At 39.8% G+C, this 21,453-nt stretch overlaps 1 protein-coding gene across 1 annotated transcript in view; it reads left to right on the top strand.

Annotated features, from left to right (window-relative positions):
- mfhas1 (multifunctional ROCO family signaling regulator 1) overlaps window positions 1-21,052 on the top strand; it is a 40,661-nt gene extending 19,609 nt beyond the window's left edge. The window contains exon 2 of the mRNA XM_037692391.1: window positions 20,820-21,052. Within this exon, the coding sequence (XP_037548319.1) occupies window positions 20,820-20,944 (125 nt within the window). The 3' untranslated portion in view covers window positions 20,945-21,052. The remainder of the gene's footprint in view (window positions 1-20,819) is intronic.
- The last annotated feature ends 401 nt before the right edge of the window (window positions 21,053-21,453 follow it).

Raw genomic sequence — 21,453 nt, 5'->3', positions numbered from 1 at the left:
TACTAAGACTTTATTCTTGTAATATTACAACATATTCTCGTAATACTACAACTTTATTCTCATAATATTACAACATTATTCTCATACGACTTTATTGTCGTACTATTACAACTTTATTCTTGTAATACTTCTACGACTATTCTCGTAATACTACGACTTTATTCTCATAATATTACGACATTATTATCATACGACTTTATTGTTGTACTATTACAACTTTATTCTTGTAATACTTAGAGCTGAACAATTAATTGCATTTGCAATAATATCCCGATATGATAAAACAAGATTTTTTAATCGCAAAGGCTGCAATTTGACTGGTCACATAATCTGGTTACATGGCTTGCGAGGGAGCAAAGCAAAGCAGGGAGCGGGAAAAGTCAATACTGTGCTTTAACTGGCTGCACGATGGTGTCAGGCTCGACAAAAGTGGACACATCTGAAAGTTTGGTACCAAAGAGGGGCAGCACGTCCGTTGTTTGGAATTATTTTGTCTATAAAAAAGAAGACACTGCACAACGACATGTTCTGTATTGTGCAGAACCTGCCTTGCTGCTGTTGCTACCTCTAACCTCTAAGGTAACACCACAAATCTTTATCAATATTTAAAAAAAAAAAACACTACAAAGCCATTTGTGATAGTTGCATGACTAGAATGCCACCAACCAGTGCTTCACCTTCAAGTAAGCAAAGTACCAGCTGACGGATCACTGACCGAATTTTTTGAAGCTATTACTCCAACATAATTCAAAATGGCTCGCAGAACTAACTCGAGCAGTAACAGAGTTCATAGCAAAAGACATGATGCCCATTAATATAGTGACCAAGCCTGGGTTTAGGGCTTTGGTATTGGATAACAATGGAGAAGTGGTACAGAATGCCCTTGTGCACACATTTTAGCCAAGTTGCTATCCAGGAGCTTTATAAAAAAAATGCAGAAACAAGTTGCAGCAGAGCTGAAAACAGTTGAGTTTTTTTACATCAGAACCAGACTGATTCATTACTTTTGTTAGTTGAAGAATACATGAGAAGAAGACATTGAAAAACAATCGCATATTAAATCGCAATATTGAGGTAAAAAAATTGCAATTAGAATATTTTCCAAAATCAGTCAGCCCTAGTAATACTACGACTTTGTTCTTGTAATATTATGACGTTATTGTCATACGATTTTATTCTCATAATACTATGACTTTATTCTCTTAATTTCATGACTTTTTGCTTGTAATGTCTTTTTTTTCTTCTTAGCGTAATTTTTTGTGTTATCTTTTTTTTTTTAATTAACGGGACCCTAAATACTCTGTCGTAATGTTCAGCTTTATTTTTGTGTGTTTTGTTTAAAACAACAAAACAATATTTTGATAGTTTTTCCCACCAGTTCTGGAAAAAAATTCGAATTTCACATTGGATTAAAAAAGCTGACTTCCTTGTACCTTTGTCTGCCTGAGCTGCCTGTTGAAACACGCCTGCTTCAGTTTCAGCTTCAAATCAGAGGCGAGCTGCACGTTGATCCGATGAAAGCGATGACCCACCTCTAATTGTTTGTAATGCTTTTTTCTTCGCTTATCTTCAGCTCAAATATGTAATCATCCCTCTAGAAGATTCTCATTTATCGTTTTTGTTAAACTGAATAGATTACAGATTAGACAAAACAACTTATTACATCATGACTTTTGATAAAACTACAAAAAATCTTTGGCAAACAGTAGATTTCAAGATCAAGCAGAGAAAAAACGGTGGAATCATTAGTTATAGAAAAAATATGTCAATTTTTACTTTTTGTTTCCAACTTTTAACTCTGCTCAAATATTAATATTGATTATATCCATTTGATTGATGGAAAACATGGCCCTAAAGAAAGCGGTCAGTTAAAATTAAATTAGTAAAACACCAAATGAGAGAAGCTTGTAAAAGAACATTTTAACTCAGTTTGCTTTCAAAAACATTGCACAACAAAAACAAATGAAAACAAAGAGATAAGTGACAGTAAATGATGAGGTCCTGTCCTGGACTCGAATAGCTGGATGAAGTTTTTTTCGTTCATTCACACCTAATGTTCACTTTGAAGAACTCAAGCCGACAGAAAAGCCACTGAAGCTGCAACAAACACGTTTTAAAGATTATAATTTACAACTGCAGAATGCTCATCTGCTAGATTAAATAGTTTGGTGTCACGTCTGAGTCGAGTCTTCTGGGTGTGAGGTGTCGGCAGAAGAAAATCCTGTTGCATCACGTTGCTGTAATCCTGCTGATACCTTCGACCTGTGAGTCAGGCCGCTGCAGCGAGGAAGAGGAGGGGTTTCCCAGCAGATCTATGGTGGATCCTGAATGCTGCTTCATCAGCTGACGTGATGTGTTGATGATACAAACAGCTCCACCTCAGGGGTGTGACTGGATGCTGCTTTCTGAGCTGGTTGTTGAGTTTAGATTTAAAATCAGGTGAGTTTTTTCCTGTTGCTTCACTCTGACAGCAGTAAAGACCTCGGCAGGGAGGTCAGCTGTCAGCGCGTCAGCCCAGTAGATCAAGAATCCCTCCTCCTGTAATTATCAGCCTTCAAGACTCTCAAAGCTGAGCTGCTGAAAAGATGGAAACAGGTTTGTGTGAAAGCAAGAAAGCTATTTGCTTTAAAAAGTGCATGGTAGCAGACTAGCTGTCAGCATGGTGGTGGAGGGGTGATGATGTGGGCTTGTTTTACACCTGGACACCTTGTTGTCACTTTGTGGACTACAAACTTATCTGCGGGCCACATGTAAGGGATATGCATAAATCCCTCTTTGAATTTGTTCATGAACTATTTTATGGCATGTTATGCTGCCATAGACTACTGGAGGACAAATTGATCTCATTTCCTTAAATTTCTCATTTCTCATTTCCCCTCCATCTGCAACTGGGTACTAGACTTTTTAACAAACAGACCACAGTTAGTGAGGATCCACAACCTCTCCTCCTCCACCATAACCCTCAGCACTGGCTCTCCTCAGGGATGTGTGTTGAGCCCCCTTCTGTTTACTCTGCTCACATATGATTGTGCAGCTACCCATCCAGGCTGTCACATTGTAAAGTTTGCAGATGATACAGCGGTGGTGGGATGCATCACAAACAATGATGAGTCCAGCTACAGGCAAGAGGTGGAACACCTGGAGAGCTGGTGCAGAGAGAATAACCTTCACATCAATGTGAAGAAGACAAAGGAGATGATTGTGGACTTCAGAAGGAACAAAAACACCTACACCCCCCTGAACATAAGAGGATCTGCGGTGGAAGTGGTCTCCAGCTACAAGTACTTGGGTGTATACATGAATGACAACCTCAGCTGGAGCAACAACACCACCAGCCTGATCAAGAAAGCTCATCAGAGACTCTACTTCCTCAGACGGCTGAGGCGAGCTGGTCTGGGAAGCTCAGTCCTCACCTCCTTCTACAGGTGTGCAGTGGAGAGCATCCTGTGCTCGAGCATCAATGTGTGGCATGGAGGCTGCACAGCTGCAGAAAGAAAAGCTTTGCAGAGAGTGGTGAAGGCTGCACAGAAGATGTTGGAGTCAGTCTCCCCACCATCACAGACATCTACACCTCCAGATGCAGGAAGAGGGCCACCTGCATCATGAAGGACCCCACCCACCCAGCACACACACTTTTTGCCCCACTCCCCTCAGGAAGGAGGTTAAGGAGCATTAAGTGTAGAACCACTAGACTGAGGAACAGCTTCTACCCTGAGGCTGTTAGACTCATGAATCTCTAACTAGAATAATCACTGTGTAAAACCATATCATGTTGCTGCTGATCTGTTTCACGTTGCTGCTGATCTGTTTCAATGTTGATGTGTTCATGCGTGCACATCTGCTCACAGACTCATGTTCATGTTTGTGCTGATGTTCAATGTTTTATGTTATGAGTGCTTAGTGTATATTTAGTTGATGTTTTTCTTAGTTCATATCTTAGATGTTATTACTGTTTTTCTTATACATTTTATTGTTGGATGTAACTGGGACCCTGTGTACATAATTTCGCTCCACCACATGTACCACATGAGGTGCGAATGACAATAAAGAAACTCTGACTCTGACTCTGACTCTCTGAATTGTTAAAATTGAATAGTTTTCATTTGATACTATTTCTACCTTAACATGTAATTCTTGACCTGCCATTGTGTATCAAGGTCAAGGTTTCTTTGTCATTCGCATCTCGTGGTACATGTGGTGGAACAAAATTGTGAACAGTGTCCCAGTTACATCCAACAAAAGTATAAATTATAAAAGAAAAGCAATAATAAGATCAAAGATATGAACTAAGAAACATGTGTATCTGTTCCTCCTTCCTGTTCCTCTAAAACCCAGCTGGTCGAAGCAGACTTGTCCTGAGCCTGGTTCTGTTAAAGGTTTCTTCCTCATGAGGGAGTTTTTCCTGTCCACTGTCGCCTTCATGCTCGCTCAAGATGAGAGTTCTGTGATGGAGTTAAATTGAAAGCAGTCTGCTCCTCAGATAAATAATGCAAGAGTATTATTTTTTATAAACAAATGTTTCTGTTCAGTGCCCTGAGATGACTTCTGTTGTGACTTGCCGTTAGATAAATAAACTGAATTGAATTGAATTTAGAAAACATAACTGTAACTAACTTTACTAAACATATAATGACCCTTAGAATAATTAAAACAAAGAGTTTTCTTGCACAATAAAACATTATGGATTGCAGTAAACTGGTTGTAGCTGCTGCTTCTTTATTTTACTACTTCGTAACTGATTACGTATGCACAGTCATGGTCGATAGTGGATTTTTACAAAGCGGTTAATATCGACCAACTTTAATGGTTGCGCTGATTAACCTGTGTCTTTAGCTTTTAACAGCTGGAGTCTCGGTGCACTAGCATATGTGCAACATTATAACAATCATGTGACCTTGGATGCTAGAAATAACTGACCCTCCGTCTGTGCTGTTTACAGCATGTTTATCTGAATTTATGAGTCTTTGCAGTTTGTTTCATGTTAGTTTCTTAAGGCTGCAGTGAGTTGAGTTCTAGCTGATTTTCTCTGCACCCGTCATTTGTCATATGACGTGACAGAAATGTGTCCGGGAGGACAAAGATGTGGGGGAGCAGAAGAGCTGAAGGTTGCAGACTCCCTGATGGCCTCACATTCCAGAGCCTGCTTCTCTTGGAAACAATGATGAGACTGAGAGCTGAAATCGCCACAGGACTCTGAAAACTGTAGAGGAAAACAATCAAGAGTCAACCATCCGGAAAGGAGATTCTTGATAAACAAGATTACATTTCTCACACTGGAATATTTCAGTCTGAAAACAGTTTTAATGACGGATTAAAAGTTTACAGTTTCTGTTCAGTCTGCTGAGGAGCTACCGTATTTTTTGCTGTATAAGTCGCTGTTTTTTGCATAAATTAACAGCAAAGCAACGTATTTATGTTTTTTTCCCATATTTATAACCCAATTTTGGCTGAGCTCTGATGATTTGATAGGTAAAAGTGGTTATTAATGAGACACTTGGCTTGCCATACAAAGCCACCTTCGTCTTGCTCTGGAACTCCTGGAGCAAACATCAAATCAGCTGCATTTCACCGCATCGCCCAGGAGAAATGCAGCTGATTTGACCATTAAAGGGCTTTTATGAAGTAAAAGTTAAACTGAGACACACCTTTACTTAACGTTGAGCAAAAAAATTATTGTTTTTTGGTGGTTATCTTGTTAAACTTTAAAATGCACAGTGATTTGTCTTTCTGCGTGCTCCTGCTTCTGTGTATTGGCTTTTGAAATGCAGCTGATTTGACCATCAAAGTGCATTTATTAAGTAAAAGTTCAACTGAGACATACCTTTGCTATAATTTCAAGCAAACAAATAATTGTTTTTAAGTGTTAATCTTGTTAAATTCTTGTTAAAGTCCTCCTCTGCACGCTCCCGTGGTCGCCATTTGGCAGCCAATCGATTTTTGGCACAACACCGGCCCACGTTCCCTGGTGGTCAGCAGTGACACACAACAAACGCAACGCATCAGCGGTGACACATAATAGATGACACTTATACCGTGAAAGGACGTATTTGTTTTTTTCCCCACTTTATTAGACATATTTGGACCCATGCGACTTATATGATGGTGTGACGTGTACGGCAGCAAGTACGGTAGAGGCATGAACGACTTTTGGTTCATGCAAAAATCCTACATCAAGTAAGAAACTGTCCACTCAGAGTCTGGACATATGGCAGCTCTATGCTGTCAATAACCCTAGCAGTGTGTGTGTGTGTGATAGTGTTTTTCCATTCACACTTGTAGAGTTAGTTGAAAATCCCAGATTATTTAAACCAGAAACATATAAACACCCCAGCGTGGATGAAAGTGATCACTTGCAGTGAGCAATGTGTGACGTTTATGGGATGCCATTATGTGCCTTCTTCCTGTCTGCTGAAACATTGATGAAATGTGTTTTATTTATTTATAAATCAGGTTTTTGGTAGTGTTATGTAGTGGCAGCATCACAGGATAGACACTCCAGACATTAACAGCAACAAGTGGAAATAAATCCGAATTTGTTTGATTCCACTGTTTTAAATGAGACATTAAATATAAAAACTTTTTCTTGAGATCTTTATGGAATGCGCCTGATATTTTCTTGACCCAGTTGCAGAATCTCAGGGATGTGGCGTCTGTCTCCAGCAGTCGGTGGCATGAGGTCTTTATTCAAAATGATTGTCCTTTTCAAACTGACGCGTGTTAAATGCTTACTCCTCATCTGATAAAACATTGTCTAAGTTAGTTTAGAAATAGTTCAGATGTGTTTTTAGAAAAAAAATCCTGGAACAGGAAGAGGTTAAACAAAAAGCAGCTTGTTTATTGACCTTGACCAGATCTGCTGTTATATAATATGATAATCACCACAATTACAAAGCGTCGGGGCCATCTCTGTCTGTGAACACAACACTTTGTTCCCACAGCTAAGTGTGGGTTCATTCGAGGCAGTTTAGAAGCTTTTTATTTTTATTTCAGTGCAAGGAGGAAGTCTCGTCCTCAGGAAAGAGTAAAACAAAAGTCCGACTCATCATCCTGCTGTTCTCAGACCTGCTCTGTAACCAGCCCTGCTTTTATGATCTCCTTTGGGTTTCAGGGCCACACATTTCGCAGGATCGCTCTGTGAGCCTGCAGCTGCTGATTAGCTGCTGGAGATTAGCGGCACAGAATCTGAGTCTGCCGGTGTTAAACCCGAGAGTCTGAGCCAGTTCTGTGGGCCGCTGCCTTATTCTGCTTCATTTCACACATCCTGGTTTGATCCAGTGCAGCTTGACGGCACGCACACGCCTCCTCGGAGCCGCTGCAGCCACACTGGGGTTCCTGTTAAAGGCCAAAACTGTAAAGAAAGTTCAACGAGGCATCAGAAATTCAATGTGCAGAAGAGTTACTTGTTATAAACAGAATCTATAAATCTATGTTCGGTGTTCTGAATAATTGCCTACAGGAGTCAGTTTCTTCAGTTTAGTTTTCCTGTCAAGTACTTGTGTTTTAAGGAAGCTTGTTTTTGTTTGTTTGGATGAAGAATCCTCTGAATAATCAAACATGTCAGCTGTCAAAGCTGAACTCTGAATGTAGTCCCATGAGTGTTCGTCTTCCCCCAGTCTGTGAGGTTGTGTGTGTGTGCTGTGCTGGTTGATCCTCTCTTTTAACACTGCTGTATTATTCCTCAGTCTGAGCCATTAGCCTCTGTTGGCCTCCCACCTGCTGCTCACTCATTCATCTTGAGCGTAACTTTTCCACATATCAACAAGTTGGAATTAAAGGTCTGCAGGCTTGTGTGCTCATGCATCCTGAACTCATGGCCGTTTGTAGGTGGTCCAGACGGTGGTGATGCTCCTGTTTATGTTTTATAGGTCACATCAGAGAGGTGTCAAGAATCTGAACAACAAGACAATGATAGAATGGAGTGGGTTTCTGATGCACATACATTAACATAACTACTAGGGATGCACAATATTGGATTGTTGGCCAATATCCGGTATGATGATATGTTAAAACTTATTTGGCCGATAACCGATACCAATATTTTTTTCCTAAACCTATTTACAGATACTACATAGCTTTCTCTGCTGTGGAATTACAATACTACATTATTCTACATGGTCTTTGTTGTTTTGGCCTGCTACCAAATGCAGATGCCAAAAAGGGGGATGAAAATGATGTAACACTATGTATGTATGTACGCAAGTACGAATGAATGAATGAATGAATTAATTAACCTTTTCAATCGGAGAGTTATTTTGATGAAATGGCCAATGTCCGAAATTTAACTTTATCGCTAATATCGGTCGATACCAATACCATGTCGATAATATTGTGCATCCCTAATAAATACCCATTTGTTTTTAGAGCTAGGTTCTTCTGCTTTACTTTGTTGTTCCCTCTTCAGGGGTCTCCACAGCAAATCATCCTCCTCCGTGTCACTCTGTCCTCTGCATCCTCTGTCCTCACTCCAACTACCTCCATGTCCTCTCTGCATCCATATATCTCCTCTTTGTCCTTTGTCTTTTTCCTGGCATCTGCATTTCTAACATCCTTCTACCAGTGTAACCACTGTCCCTCCTCTGGACATGTCCAAACCATCTCAGTCTGGTCTCTCTAACTTTATCTCCCAGTTGTTCAACCTGTGCTGTACCTCTGATGATCTCATTCCTGATCTTCTCCATCCTTGTCACTCCTATGGAGAACCTCAACATCTTCATTTCTGTCACTCCCAGTTCTTTCTCCTGTCTTTTTGTCATTGCCACTGTTTCCAGACCATACAGCATTGCTGGTCTCACCACTGTCTTGTAAACTTTTCCTTTGACCTTTGTTGACACCCTTTTGTCACAAATCACTTCTGAAACTTTTCTCCATCCTGCCTGGACTCTCTTTTTCACTTCTTTACCACAATCCCCATTTTCCTGCACAGTGGACCCCAAGTACTTGAAGTCCTGCACCTTTGTGACCTCTGCTCCTGGTAGCCTCACTGTTCCACCTCCTCCCTCTCATTCACACACATGAACTCTGTCTTACTACAGCTGACTTTTATTCCTCTTCTTTCAAGTGCATACCTCCACCTCTACAAGTTCTCTTCCAAGCCCGTTTTTAGAGCTATTTCTAAAATTTTATAACACAATAAATAAATATGAGATTTCCACTTTTCACCCATAACAGCCCTCACACAACAAGGTCTGATTCCTCTGGACCTCTGAGGGTCTGCTGTGGTATCAAGCCTTTTGTGGCAGATCCTTTAAGGCCTGGAAGTTGGGAGTTGGGTTCTCCATGGATCATATTTGCTGTTGTTCAGAACATCCACATTTACTTGATTAAACTAAGATGTGAGATTTTGGAGGCAGTGTCAGCACCTTAAAACTTCCTGCTTCTGTGTTTCCTAAACCATTTAGTCATTTAATGAAAACGTAAAAAGATCATGTTTGTTCTGCACATTCTCACGTTTTAATCATGCTGTGGCTCTTTTCTTTCTGAGCCACAGTGTTCACCTCCAGCTTGATAATGTTTACAGAAGCTTCAGCTCCTCACCGTCTTGCGGCCATCAGTCTTTCTATCTCCAAAGTTGGCTGTCACAGTTGAGTTATTTTATTTCATGTTGACAGAAAAAGCAGAAGCGGCTGCTTTCCCTCTGCAAACATCTTTATTTGTGTAGCACATTGAAGACATGACTCATGACTTGTAAGAGCTTTTAGCCTCGTTGTTTCAATGGGTTGTTGTCATGCAGATGAGGTGACACAGATTATGTGCTCAGCAGGATGATGCACTGTTTTCCTCCTTCCTTGTCCACTATATCGAAAACCTCATGTGTCTTTTGCAAGTTAATGAGTGATAATTACAGTGCCTTGCGAAAGTATTCGGCCCCCTTGAACTTTTCAACCTTTTGCCACATTTCAGGCTTCAAACATAAAGATATAAAATTTAAATTTTTTGTGAAGCATCAACAACAAGTGGGACACAATCGTGAAGTGGAATGAAATTTATTGGATGTGTCAAACTTTTTTAACAAATAAAAAACTGAAAAGTGGGGCGTGCAATATTATTCGGCCCCCTTGTGTTAATACTTTGTAGCGCCACCTTTTGCTGCAGTTCCAGCTGCAAGTCTCTTGGGGTTTGTCTCTATCAGTTTTGCACATGGAGACACTGAAATTCTTGCCCATTCTTCTTTGCAAAACAGCTCGAGCTCAGTGAGGTTGGATGGAGAGCGTTTGTGAACAGCAGTCTTCAGCTCTTTCCACAGACTCAAACAGGTTTTCTTCCAGAATGGTCCTGTATTTGGCCCCATCCATCTTCCCATCAATTCTGACCATCTTCACTGTCCCTGCTGACAAAAAGCAGGCCCAAACCATGATGCTGCCACCACCATGTTTGACAGTGGGGATGGTGTGTTCAGGGTGATGAGCTGTGTTGCTTTTACACCAAACATATCGTTTTGCATTGTGGCCAAACAGTTGGATTTTGGTTTCATGTGACCAGAGCACCTTCTTCCACATGTTTGGTGTCTCCCAGGTGCTTGTGACAAACTTTAAACACTTTTTATGGATAAATTTGAGAAATGGCTTTCTTCTTGCCACTCTTCCATAAAGGCCAGATTTGTGCAGTGTACGACTGATTGTTGTCCTATGGACAGACTCTCCCACCTCAGCTGAAGATCTCTGCAGTTCATCCAGAGTGATCATGGGCCTCTTGGCTGCATCTCTGATCAGTCTTCTCCTTGTTCCAGATGAAAGTTTAGAGGGACGGCCGGGTCTTGGTAGATTTGCAGTGGTCTGATACTCCTTCCATTTCAATATGATTGCTTGCACAGTGCTCCTTGGGACGTTTAAAGCTTGGGAAATCTTTTTGTATCCAAATCCGGCTTTAAACTTCTCCACAACAGTATCTCGGACCTGCCTGGTGTGTTCCTTGGTCTTCATGATGCTCTCTGTGCTTTGAACAGAACCCTGAGACTATCACAGAGCAGGTGCATTTATACGGAGACTTGATTACACACAGGTGGATTCTATTTATCTTCATCAGTCATTTGGGACAACATTGGATCATTCATAGATCCTCACTGAACTTCTAGAGTGAGTTTGCTGCACTGAAAGTAAAGGGACCCAATAATATTGCACGCCCCACTTTTCAGTTTTTTATTTGTTAAAAAAGTTTGACACATCCAATAAATTTCATTCCACTTCACAATTGTGTCCCACTTGTTGTTAATTCTTCACAAAAAAAAAAAATATATATATATCTTTATGTTTGAAGCCTGAAATGTAGCAAAAGGCTGAAAAGTTCAAGGGGGCTGAATACTTCCGCAAGGCACTGTATATATAAACATACTTTCCATTGCTTTTTAAAGCAAGAGCTGCAGTTTTCTGTACCAAAACTGAGTAAAATAATGAAAATGAATGTAGAAAATATTAGTCTCCATGAGCTGCTCCCTTGAGGGATCAGTGTGTTTCAGGATGAGCTGTACTATACAGCAGGGAATGGTAGGCCTGTCACAATAACACATTTTGCTGGGTGATTGTCTCAGAAATTATTGTGGTAAACAATAATATTGTTTGAAATTTGACAATAAATGGTCATTTTTGTCAAATTTAAGAAGAAATGTTGGTTAAATTGTTTTTTGTCTGTAGTACATTTTTTCAACCAGCAGATGGCAGTATAAAATGGTTTGAACCGAAGGATGGATAGTGAGGGAGCGAGCAGCGTGTCTCTTTAAGAAAAATTGGAGGGAGGCCCCTTGACGTGACATGGGCTGTCTCTCTTTCCTGTTTTTCGGTTCTTGAAATGGCAGATGCTCGGTGTGGTTTGAGCTCTTTAGCATAGCATTTTTCATACAAAGCTTTAATAAAACAATCAGTAAATAAGTTCTCAGCTTCTTTTTGCAGAGAAAAACAACTTTTACACAAAGGCACGGGTTTCAACTGTGAATTTTGGTGCTTCAGCAAGATGGAGATTTTTTCCCGAGGTCGGCCTGTTAGCTTAGCTCGTAGCTTAGCTTCTCAGCTCAGCTGCTTTTAACGATCCCAAAAATGTGATTTTGGATCGTTAAAACAGATTTTAAAGAGAAAAGAGAAAGCAAGGAGTCACAGAAGAGCACCGGAGTTGAGTTTATCATCCAGTGTCTTCAGCAGAATGAGAGGGACACCAAGAAACGGTAAAGTCGATAAATGAAAATGAGGTTGATAATTTCCACTTATTATGCGATAAATTGATTTATTGTTTATTGTGACAGACCTAGGGAATGATATGCATTTTAAAATGCAAAGTATTTAGTTGTAACACAAAACACATACAAAGTACTGTACAGGTAAAATCACAGTGATCCATAAAAATTACCCATGACCCCTCTTGTTTATTTCAACCTGCAGCTCCACAGATATAGCAGATTTCTAATTTAAGTACCAAATGTAAATATTTATACAATAAATACAACTGCAGCACGAGTGATGCAGAAAGGAGAAGGAAGTGATTTTAAATGTGGGTCTGGAAGAGCAGAGCTTGAAACTTTCTACAGGCCTGCTATCCTCTCGTGTTTAAGGTGAGTTTGACCTTCCAATCAGGCTCGCCTTCTCTAACCTCTGGACCACCACGCCGTCTATCTTTAGTAAACTTCTATTAAACATTAAAGAACATTATAGAAATAAAGTTCTCTTAACTTTTTTATAAACTCCTCAATCTCAAATGTTTCTATTAAGAAGACACCAGATATCTAAAGCTGTTCAGGTCTGGAAACGCCAAATGAACAGAAAAGCTTGTTGTTTATTGGTGTGAAAAAGAATGTTGAACTGGTAGATCTTCTATGTGTCCGGGGCGTGTATATTTATATACATCTCTGTTTGACAGGCTCTGTCCCTGTCTGCTTTCTTTATATTTATTTGTGTTCCCCGCTCTGCTCTTTATACTTTTGTTATTCTGCTCTTTGTGTGATTTCTGTTCCTATGTATCTGATTCTGTTGTCATTTTCCACTCACTCCTCAGTCTTTATCATTCACACCTGTCCCTCATCCGCCACCTGCCCAGGTGCTCTCATTACTCACTGTCCCTCTGTCTTATAAAAAGCCTTTCTCTCCTCCACTCCTCGTCCGGTCGTTGTTCTGTTCTGCACAGACAACACAAGCCTCCTCTGTTCCTTGTGCCAGGTATCTGTCAGAGTCTGAATCCGTCTTGTTCTTGTCTGCCTGGATCCTGTCTGTAGTTTTGCTGCCCCGTCAGCCGTTTTGTTTTTGTGGTTTAAAATAAATTATTTTTATTCTAAACTCCTGCCTTCGCCTGCCTGCCTGCAAATGGGTCTAAACTACGAGGATTGTGACACTGTTCACAGTGTGATGTAAGATCATGCTGACCTCTAAGAGATACATCCTTCCAGGTGCGATGAGACCAGTGACATTGTCTACAGTCTGATAAACTTTGTTCAAATCAACCCCCCGATCAAGCTGCTTGGACGTGTCCATCATTGAGATGTTTTGCTTGACATTATTTTGTGACAAATAGATAAAAATCAAAAAGCTGACTCTTCCTGTCTGCCTTAGTTGTTTTTTGTCAAGACATTTATATTATTATTTTTGTATTTCAGTGGTTTTGTTGGGTTTAAAGCAGATAAAGGATGTTAGAAATGCAGCTGCCAGGAAAAAGACAAAGAGGAGATATATGGATGCAGTTAGAAAGGACATGGAGGTAGCTGGAGTGAGGACAGAGGATGCAGAGGACAGAGATGGAGGAGGATGACTCGCTGTGGAGACCCTGAAGAGGGACAAGATGAAAGAAGAAAAAAATACAGATTTAGATAGAAAGAAAGATAGAAAGATAGATACAGTAGATAGTTAGATTAAATGAGTCCTCAAGGCTCAGTGAGACTAACCTGTATAAATGAAGGTTGAATGAATGAATATGCAGTTAGATTGATTATATATAGCTAGCTAGATTATTATAGATAGATTGTATATATTTACTGTATATATATATATATATAATTTATTTATATATATATATACTGGTTTGTGTGTATATATACAAATAGATTCATTATATAGATAGATGGATAGATAGATTGGATAGATTGATTGATTGATTGATTGATTGATTGGATAGATTGAATATAGACAGATATTTTGTTAGAAATGTCAACATAATCTATGCAAATCTTCAAACCAAAAGTTGTTTTGAATAATGTTGAACTTTTTAACTTTCTGTACTGGAAGCATACTTTCAAACCAGCTGGAGCAGACCCCCATTTGTCACCGATGCAGGAGGGTTTCAGCTTCTTCTTTTTTTCTTCCCCCAAACCTCAAAGCTTTAAATTTATGCCTTAAATAGAAAATAGTTAGGATGTAACTGTTTAGGTTGTTTAATTTAAATAGAGGGCATACAAGACGAGGCTTTACCTTCAGGTGAAATAATTTACTGCCGTGAATGGAAAAACAAACCAAGAGTTAATTTAACTTATTTATGGTTCACTGTGAAAAGAGATCACACACTTTTCATTTTAAAAATTGTGCTTCTGCGTAATTAACTGTACTCTTTGTTTAGTGTTTAGGACAAAAAGTTTTTACAAATTCTGTTTCTGTAATGGCTCAGAAACATCAGATGCTGTTTTCTGCCTCTTGGGGAAGCAAAGTGGAGGAAAAACCAAATGCAGCAACTAATGATGCCGTTTTACATTTTAATGATCAGGTTCTGTTCACGTCTTCCTCAAAATGTAGTAAACCTTTAAATTTCATAGATAATAAAATAAAGAAAAGCCTTGAAGGGGCCAGAGTTTTTGACTAAGATCATCTTATTTTATGAAATCATGGAGTTATATTTGATCAAATGTTGATCGGTACAATATTACAAGGGGCTGCATCATGTGTTATTGCTCAGAGTATCTGTTGTGGATGACTCTCAGCTACTACCACACTAAATTTGAGCTCTATCTGTAAAACTGACTTCATCGCCTTTTTCCTCCCCAACAAAAATGCATCTTGCCGCAGTTTCTAGGTTAATGTTGGCGTTTCAATGGGACTCAGTGGGATGAAAAATCCTCCGTGCTCTGCCATTCCTCCTCACATCAGAGACTCACAATAGAGGAGGAAGTTAAATGGGAAGTCTGAGGAGCTGTTAGTGAATGAAGCAGACCCTGAAGCTCAGAAAGACTCCAGTGATTTTTCCAAACATCGCAGTGGGAGTTTCCTGGAGACGGAAAAACTTCTGCCGCTCGAGGAGAAGTGATTGTTTCCTTTTATGGCCGCGGTTTGAAATACTGTTAGGAGGAGGAGGAGGAGGAGGAGGGGGTTTAGAGGAAACAATCCTTTTGGTGCCTGCCATGCAAATACATGGCAGGCACCTATTATTCTACACCTCGGAAGTGTGTCTACATTTCTATCTCTGTTAATGTGGCCCGACCCACAGCGTCTACCCCCACAAAACTTATATCAAAACGACCGGCTCGGCCTCGTGATGTGTGCTATTACTTTTATTGGCATTTCGAGCTACCATGGCGACGTAATTTGTGAACAAAGACGCAATATTTCACCAACTCAAGGAACTAGTTGGTGACTGCTCACTTATTATTCTACACCTGAAAAGCGTTTTTTTTTCAACTTTAATGCGGCCTGATCCGCAACGTGGACCCCCACAAAAATTATATCAAAACGACCGGCCCAGCTCAGGGAAGTGTGCAATTACTTTTATTGGCATTCGCAGTTACCATGGCGACATATTTTGACAAATATAAATATATTTTAATATATTTTAACAAATATATTTTAACAAAGATGCCAAATTTCCTACAGGAAATGAATAGGAGAAAACTCTTCACTGAACCTGAGTAACACATGGAGCCATTTTGGTTCAACATGCATGGAAGGCACCTATTATCACCTATTATTATTAATTAGTAATAATAATAATATTAGTTATAAATTATTAATGTTGATAATTATCTATTTTAATATAAATAATAATTAATATTAATAAGTAGTATTTAATATTAACACTAATTATTTGTGTACATATTATTAATATTGATTATTAATTATTACTATTTTAATAATAATTAATTAATTAACAACATGTTAATACTTATTAATATTAATAATTAGTATTGATTATAAATTTTTGTAATCATTAATATTAATATTTATTATTAATAATAATTTAATAATAAATAGGCAGTCCCCGTCAAAGTTTCTCCAGGAACTTTCTAGTACCTGCTTACCGCCTGAGGAGGCTGGTGAGGGGAGATGGTTGCATTCCTGGGTCTTGGAATCAGGTCTGTAAAGGTTAAAGTCTGTTCAGTCAAGAGGAGGAGGAGGAGGAGGACGAGGAGGAGGAGGAGGAGGAGGAGGAGGAGCCGTTGGGCCTTGAACTCGTTCAGGACACTCAGCCGGATGCTCGAGCCGTCGGCTGCTTCCAGCGCTGAAACGCTCATCTGACTTCAGCAGCGGAACAAGTTCTCACGCCTTTTGCTGCAGCGAAAGTTGCTCTTCAGATACGCCCTGCGAGCTGAAGATCATGATCTGAGGATTCAAATACAAACATGGAGTCATCCTTCACGCTCATGCTGGCCTTCATGTGCTCTGATCACATTATGACATTTCTACTAAACGTCTGTTGTTCCTGTGAGCTCACTCAAAGGCTTTTTAGAGATCTTTATTTTTTTTTTTGCCTCTCAGGCAGCATCCGTCGTCCAACTCTCTCTGTGACTTCAGAGAAAACGGAGTCAGTCAATAAGCATTAAGTGCTCCTGTGGAGATCAAACCTGAGGTTCTTCTTGGTTTGTCTTATTAGTTTAACACAAAACAAACAGAGTGACACCCAGTCAGACTCGACTCCCACCAGCTTCAGCTGCACCCTCGGTTTACAGCGGCTCACATTCCATTAGCCTGATGATAAGAGCTTATTGATTCCTTTGGTCGACTTGGTGGATAATAGGAGCCGATGCTGGAGGCTCTCTCTGCAGCACGTCGAGCCCTTTTACCTCCATCTTGTTCGTGTTTTATCTGTGCAGGTCACTGATAAGGTGAGCCTAAGGTCAAGGTGGCCTTCCAAGAAAAATCACGTTGTGCGTTGTTGTGGAGGTTCAAATGACAGACGTTTATCAAATAAACTATTTATTTAGCTCTGCTACAATAATTATATAAAATAACTTAAAGAGCTTACTGTCAAAACCTTAAATGAGCTTTCCCTCAGAAATATTTTCCTTTCTTTTAAAACTTGTTGAACAAGTTTTAAGCTTATGAACAGTTAGTATCTTACCTGTTGTAGATAGATCTGTGAAGGATCACATTTTGGAGAAATAGTTTAGTTTTGACTGAATTGATGAGCTAATGGCTTTAACCTAAAAATAACTTCAACCTTCAAAACTCCATGTAGACGTTATTTGATAGACATGGATATTTACATGGGTTTTTGAATTACCTGGTTATTTACGTACAATTGTTAGTTATTTGCAAACAAACGTAGCATAGCAGTGAGGTGTAGCACCTCAAGCAGGACGTTTAAAGTAATTCTGCTTCAACCTTTGTGTAAATTGGCTGCAGCGTGAATGTTTCAAACTTTACAACTTCTTTAGGTTGAAGTTGTTTAAGGACAACAGAAAATTGAACTGGCAACGCCCAGAAAACTGCTTTAGTTTGAGCTTGGTGTGTACAACTGTTAGCTCATCAATCTGGCCTGAATTTAACCCCTTTTCTCCAAACCATGAACATTCAAAGATTCATCTACAACAGGTAAGACATTCATTGTTTATCATCTTTCTAATCGTTCACAATCATCTTTTTGTTAGCTGATATATTTATCAAACATTAATTCTTGAATTCTTGTTCCAACATAAACCCCTGTGCCTGTTTAAAAATATTTCCCAGGACAACTGAGATATTCCTGTCTCTCAAAGTAAATGTCTCGATCTCGATGTGGAGTAACTGCAGTGGCATACCTACAGTTGCTTTACACATCTGTCTGCGTTTGGACAGTTTTAATATGGTCGCTGCAATAAAATGAAGTTCATGTTCCCCGTGAAGTCTGAACAAGCTCAACAGCAGTTAATCTGTGGCCGTTCAGGGATTGAAATCCTCGTTTTCAAATCAGATTGTGGGGAAATATGTAGGCAATCCAGGGGATTCTGCATTTATTGTCTCAGCATCTGGCAGGTCACCAGCTGCTGCATCACGACCTCAGTGCAGCGGCAGATTTCTGCAACAGGATTATCTCAGTGAATGATTGTCTCATTTGTCTCTTTGTGTCCCTGTGATGAACTGGAGACCTGTCCAGGGTGTCCCCCGCCTCTCGCACAGTAGTTGTAGCTGGACATGGACACCAGTGGCCCCCATGACCCAAAAAGGAAGAAGCGGGTAAAGATAATGGATGGATTATCTCCGTATTATCCTCCAGGCTTCTCCTCCTGTCTCACAGCAGGCTGACATGTTGTTTGGGCAGGTCAGTGTGTGACAGATAAACCCAGATCATCAAATCATTGTTGAGCTGGAGATGGCCTAAAAACAGGAATTAACTTGTCTTTGTAATGCATGTGCTCGAACATAATGCACAGAGTTCCATGTGACTGAAACATGAGATTATCATGGTGCGGTTGTTTTTCTGCCGTGTGGAACAACAGCGATGATGACAGAGGCCGAGTGACGCATCCATCATCAGAGCCTCGTCCCGCCTTGAATGAGACTAACTTGGATTTCCTTACACTTTAAAGAACGTCATCAGAGTTGAGCCTGGTTGGACTCAGACTTGTAAAATCACAACATGGTCAGTCTGAGAAACAGAAGCGTGTTGGGTTAGAAACTGCAGAATGAAAGATCCAAACCTTAAAGAGAAAAAATGACTGCAGGATCAGACCAGTTCTGAAAAACATGTCTCTTGATCTGGTTTGTTCAAAAACAAAACGAAACTGACTTAGCTTTTAGAAGACGTTTAAATTAAAATGTGATTTTATTCACAATTCAAAAGTCAACTTTATTGTCAAAACTGTAATATGTACAGGACATACACAGGATTGAACATACATTACTCTCAGACCCCTGGTGCAACAATAACAATTTAATATTAAAACGTTTAATAAACATAAGCATGAAATGAAATAACTAAAGTATGATGTAAAATTATCTATTGTCTATAAAATAAAATGAAGGTCCTAACATTGGCAATTCCTGACAACAATTCTTCCCAAAACTGTTAAATTCCTTTAATAAAACAGGTTTGTAGAAATAAGAATATGTAGAATTTACTGAGTTTACTGACATTTACTGCAAGGGTTTAACAGATTCAGACTTTTAAATTATCTATTTGCTCTTTAAACAGTAGAATCAAAGATTACTTCAAACTTGAATGTATTTATATCAGGTTTAGAATTGCTTACATGGAAACCTGACATTTAGTTTGTTGAAACAACCTGCAGCTGATCACATGTCGTCGTCGTGCCAGTCAGCATCAGATTTATGGAAAACCGACTCCTAAAATCAAGTGACGTTCGTACCACAGTCCAACCTCGTGCTGTAAACATGTTGCTCCTGTTTATCAGGGTAAAAGAACAAATGATTATTAATAAATAAATATAGCAACCAGTCAACTCAGCTGGGACGTCTTCCTCAGGATAAACTCTGAAGATGGTGGTCTCATGAGTTATTTTACATCCTCTAGTGATATTAGTCGTTTAATTTTAAAATAGTTCTGAATTCACCTCAGGAGTGTTGTACTTCCATCCATATGCGTAAAGAAGTTCAAACGTGTTTGAAGAAGGTTCGTCCTTTTCTATATTTACAAATGTCTCAAAGACTCATGCCCTGCTCTGTTATTTAAATGACGGTGCCTGCGTCAGGGTTTCTTGCAGTACAGTCAGTGACTTTAAAGTTGCCAATAACTAAATGCAAATATGTTATAAACACCACGACTAAGTAGAAGATTAAAACGTGAATTTAAAAAAAGTTTCAACAAGATGAGCTTTCAGGGTGGACCAGTGATTTGCATTAATCTGCTTCAGGCCTGATTATCAGACAAAGAGGACGTGACCGGGGTGAAAACAGGCGCGTTGTGTTCGCTGCTGCGGTTTCTTTCTGTTTTCTGCTCGTACGGGAGGCATGCGAGGGGTTGTCTGGGCTCTGTGCAGGAAGAGTGTGCGTTTGTGTGTGACACTGAAAGACATGAACGTTTTCCTATTTTAGCCTCTGAAAGCAGAAACTTATCAAGGCCATCATAAAAATAAAGTTGCATGCAGGAACAATGGCACCAAACACAGGGAAGTAGAAATATTTGTGCCCTGAGTTTAATCTGGCGGACGTGCAGAGCTCAGGCTTTGTCTTTCAACACAAACATTAAACAGACAATGGATGTGTAGAACTCAATAACACTGTTTTCATATTTCACATTTATTTCTTTTGTCTGTAGAGTTGTGATTTTTGTGCTGTTCTTCTCGATTCAATGTGCTTTACTGTTGCTTCCCAGTTTGGTTCTGAAATGTTGTCAATTTAAACTTGCTTATACTGGGAAATCCTTTAGAGAAAATGTAAACACAAGACTGAGCTCATCCTGGTGGTCAGAGGGGGACAGGGCGCCCCCTGCTGGAGCTGTTCCTGCTCTGCAGGACATCCAGGAGGGTCCTTATCGCCATCTAGTGGACAAACTTATTTAATGGAACATATTTAATGCAGCAAAATAAAATGAAGTGATGGCACACATTCAAGATGAAAACGTTTTTGTTAAAGAGCCTGAAATAAATAAATCAGTTTATTTGCACCAAAGATGTGTTTGTTGGTGATGGTGTTTTTCAGTGAAAACATTTTATCAGAGTGTGTGTGTGTGGGTTGTGTTTCTAACTGGTCGTGTTTGTTCTGCTGCAGGTGAGCTGCTGAGCCAGCCACGACCCGACAGCCTGACTGAGATCATCTGCCCAAAGAACGGCTCGGAACGGGTCAACGTGGCTCTGGTTTACCCTCCGACTCCCACCATCATGAGCCCCAAGTGATCCCTGATCTCCCACCTCCCCTCAACCCCCAAACACACACACAAACACCGGACTCAGCTCGTCCCACCACACCACCGGAGTCTCCGTCTCCATCATCTGCCCCCCACCACCCCCGTCAGCACACCTTCAGCCTGACAGCTGTGCACCACATCACTGACGGTAAAAGCTTTTTTTTGTCTTAACCAAAAGCTTTTTTACCTCTCCAAAAAGAGAATCACAGGCACTTTGAAGTAAAATAAATTATTGTTCATATGCGTTAGCTTTTTGTCCTGGTATAGCAGAAGTAGAAAAACTAAAAGTAAAAAAAATAAATAAATAAAACTTGTTGATTTCAGACGGGTTCTTTTATCAGTTTCTCATAAACACACAGGGAGCTTTTAATCTGATTTCATTATTTGTATTTGATGATTTGATTATGATTGACAGCACCGTTATGATATTCCTGCTAGAATCCCCTCCAGGATGCACTGGAAGCGCTACAGCTAACTGCTACTGCAGCTGTTGGCACT

The sequence above is a fragment of the Nematolebias whitei genome, chromosome 18, assembly GCF_014905685.2.
Source record: "Nematolebias whitei isolate Nwh7 chromosome 18, NemWhi1, whole genome shotgun sequence".
Classification (NCBI taxonomy): domain Eukaryota; kingdom Metazoa; phylum Chordata; class Actinopteri; order Cyprinodontiformes; family Rivulidae; genus Nematolebias; species Nematolebias whitei.
Note: the sequence above shows the minus strand (reverse complement) of the source record. Positions and strands in the feature narration are given on the sequence as shown.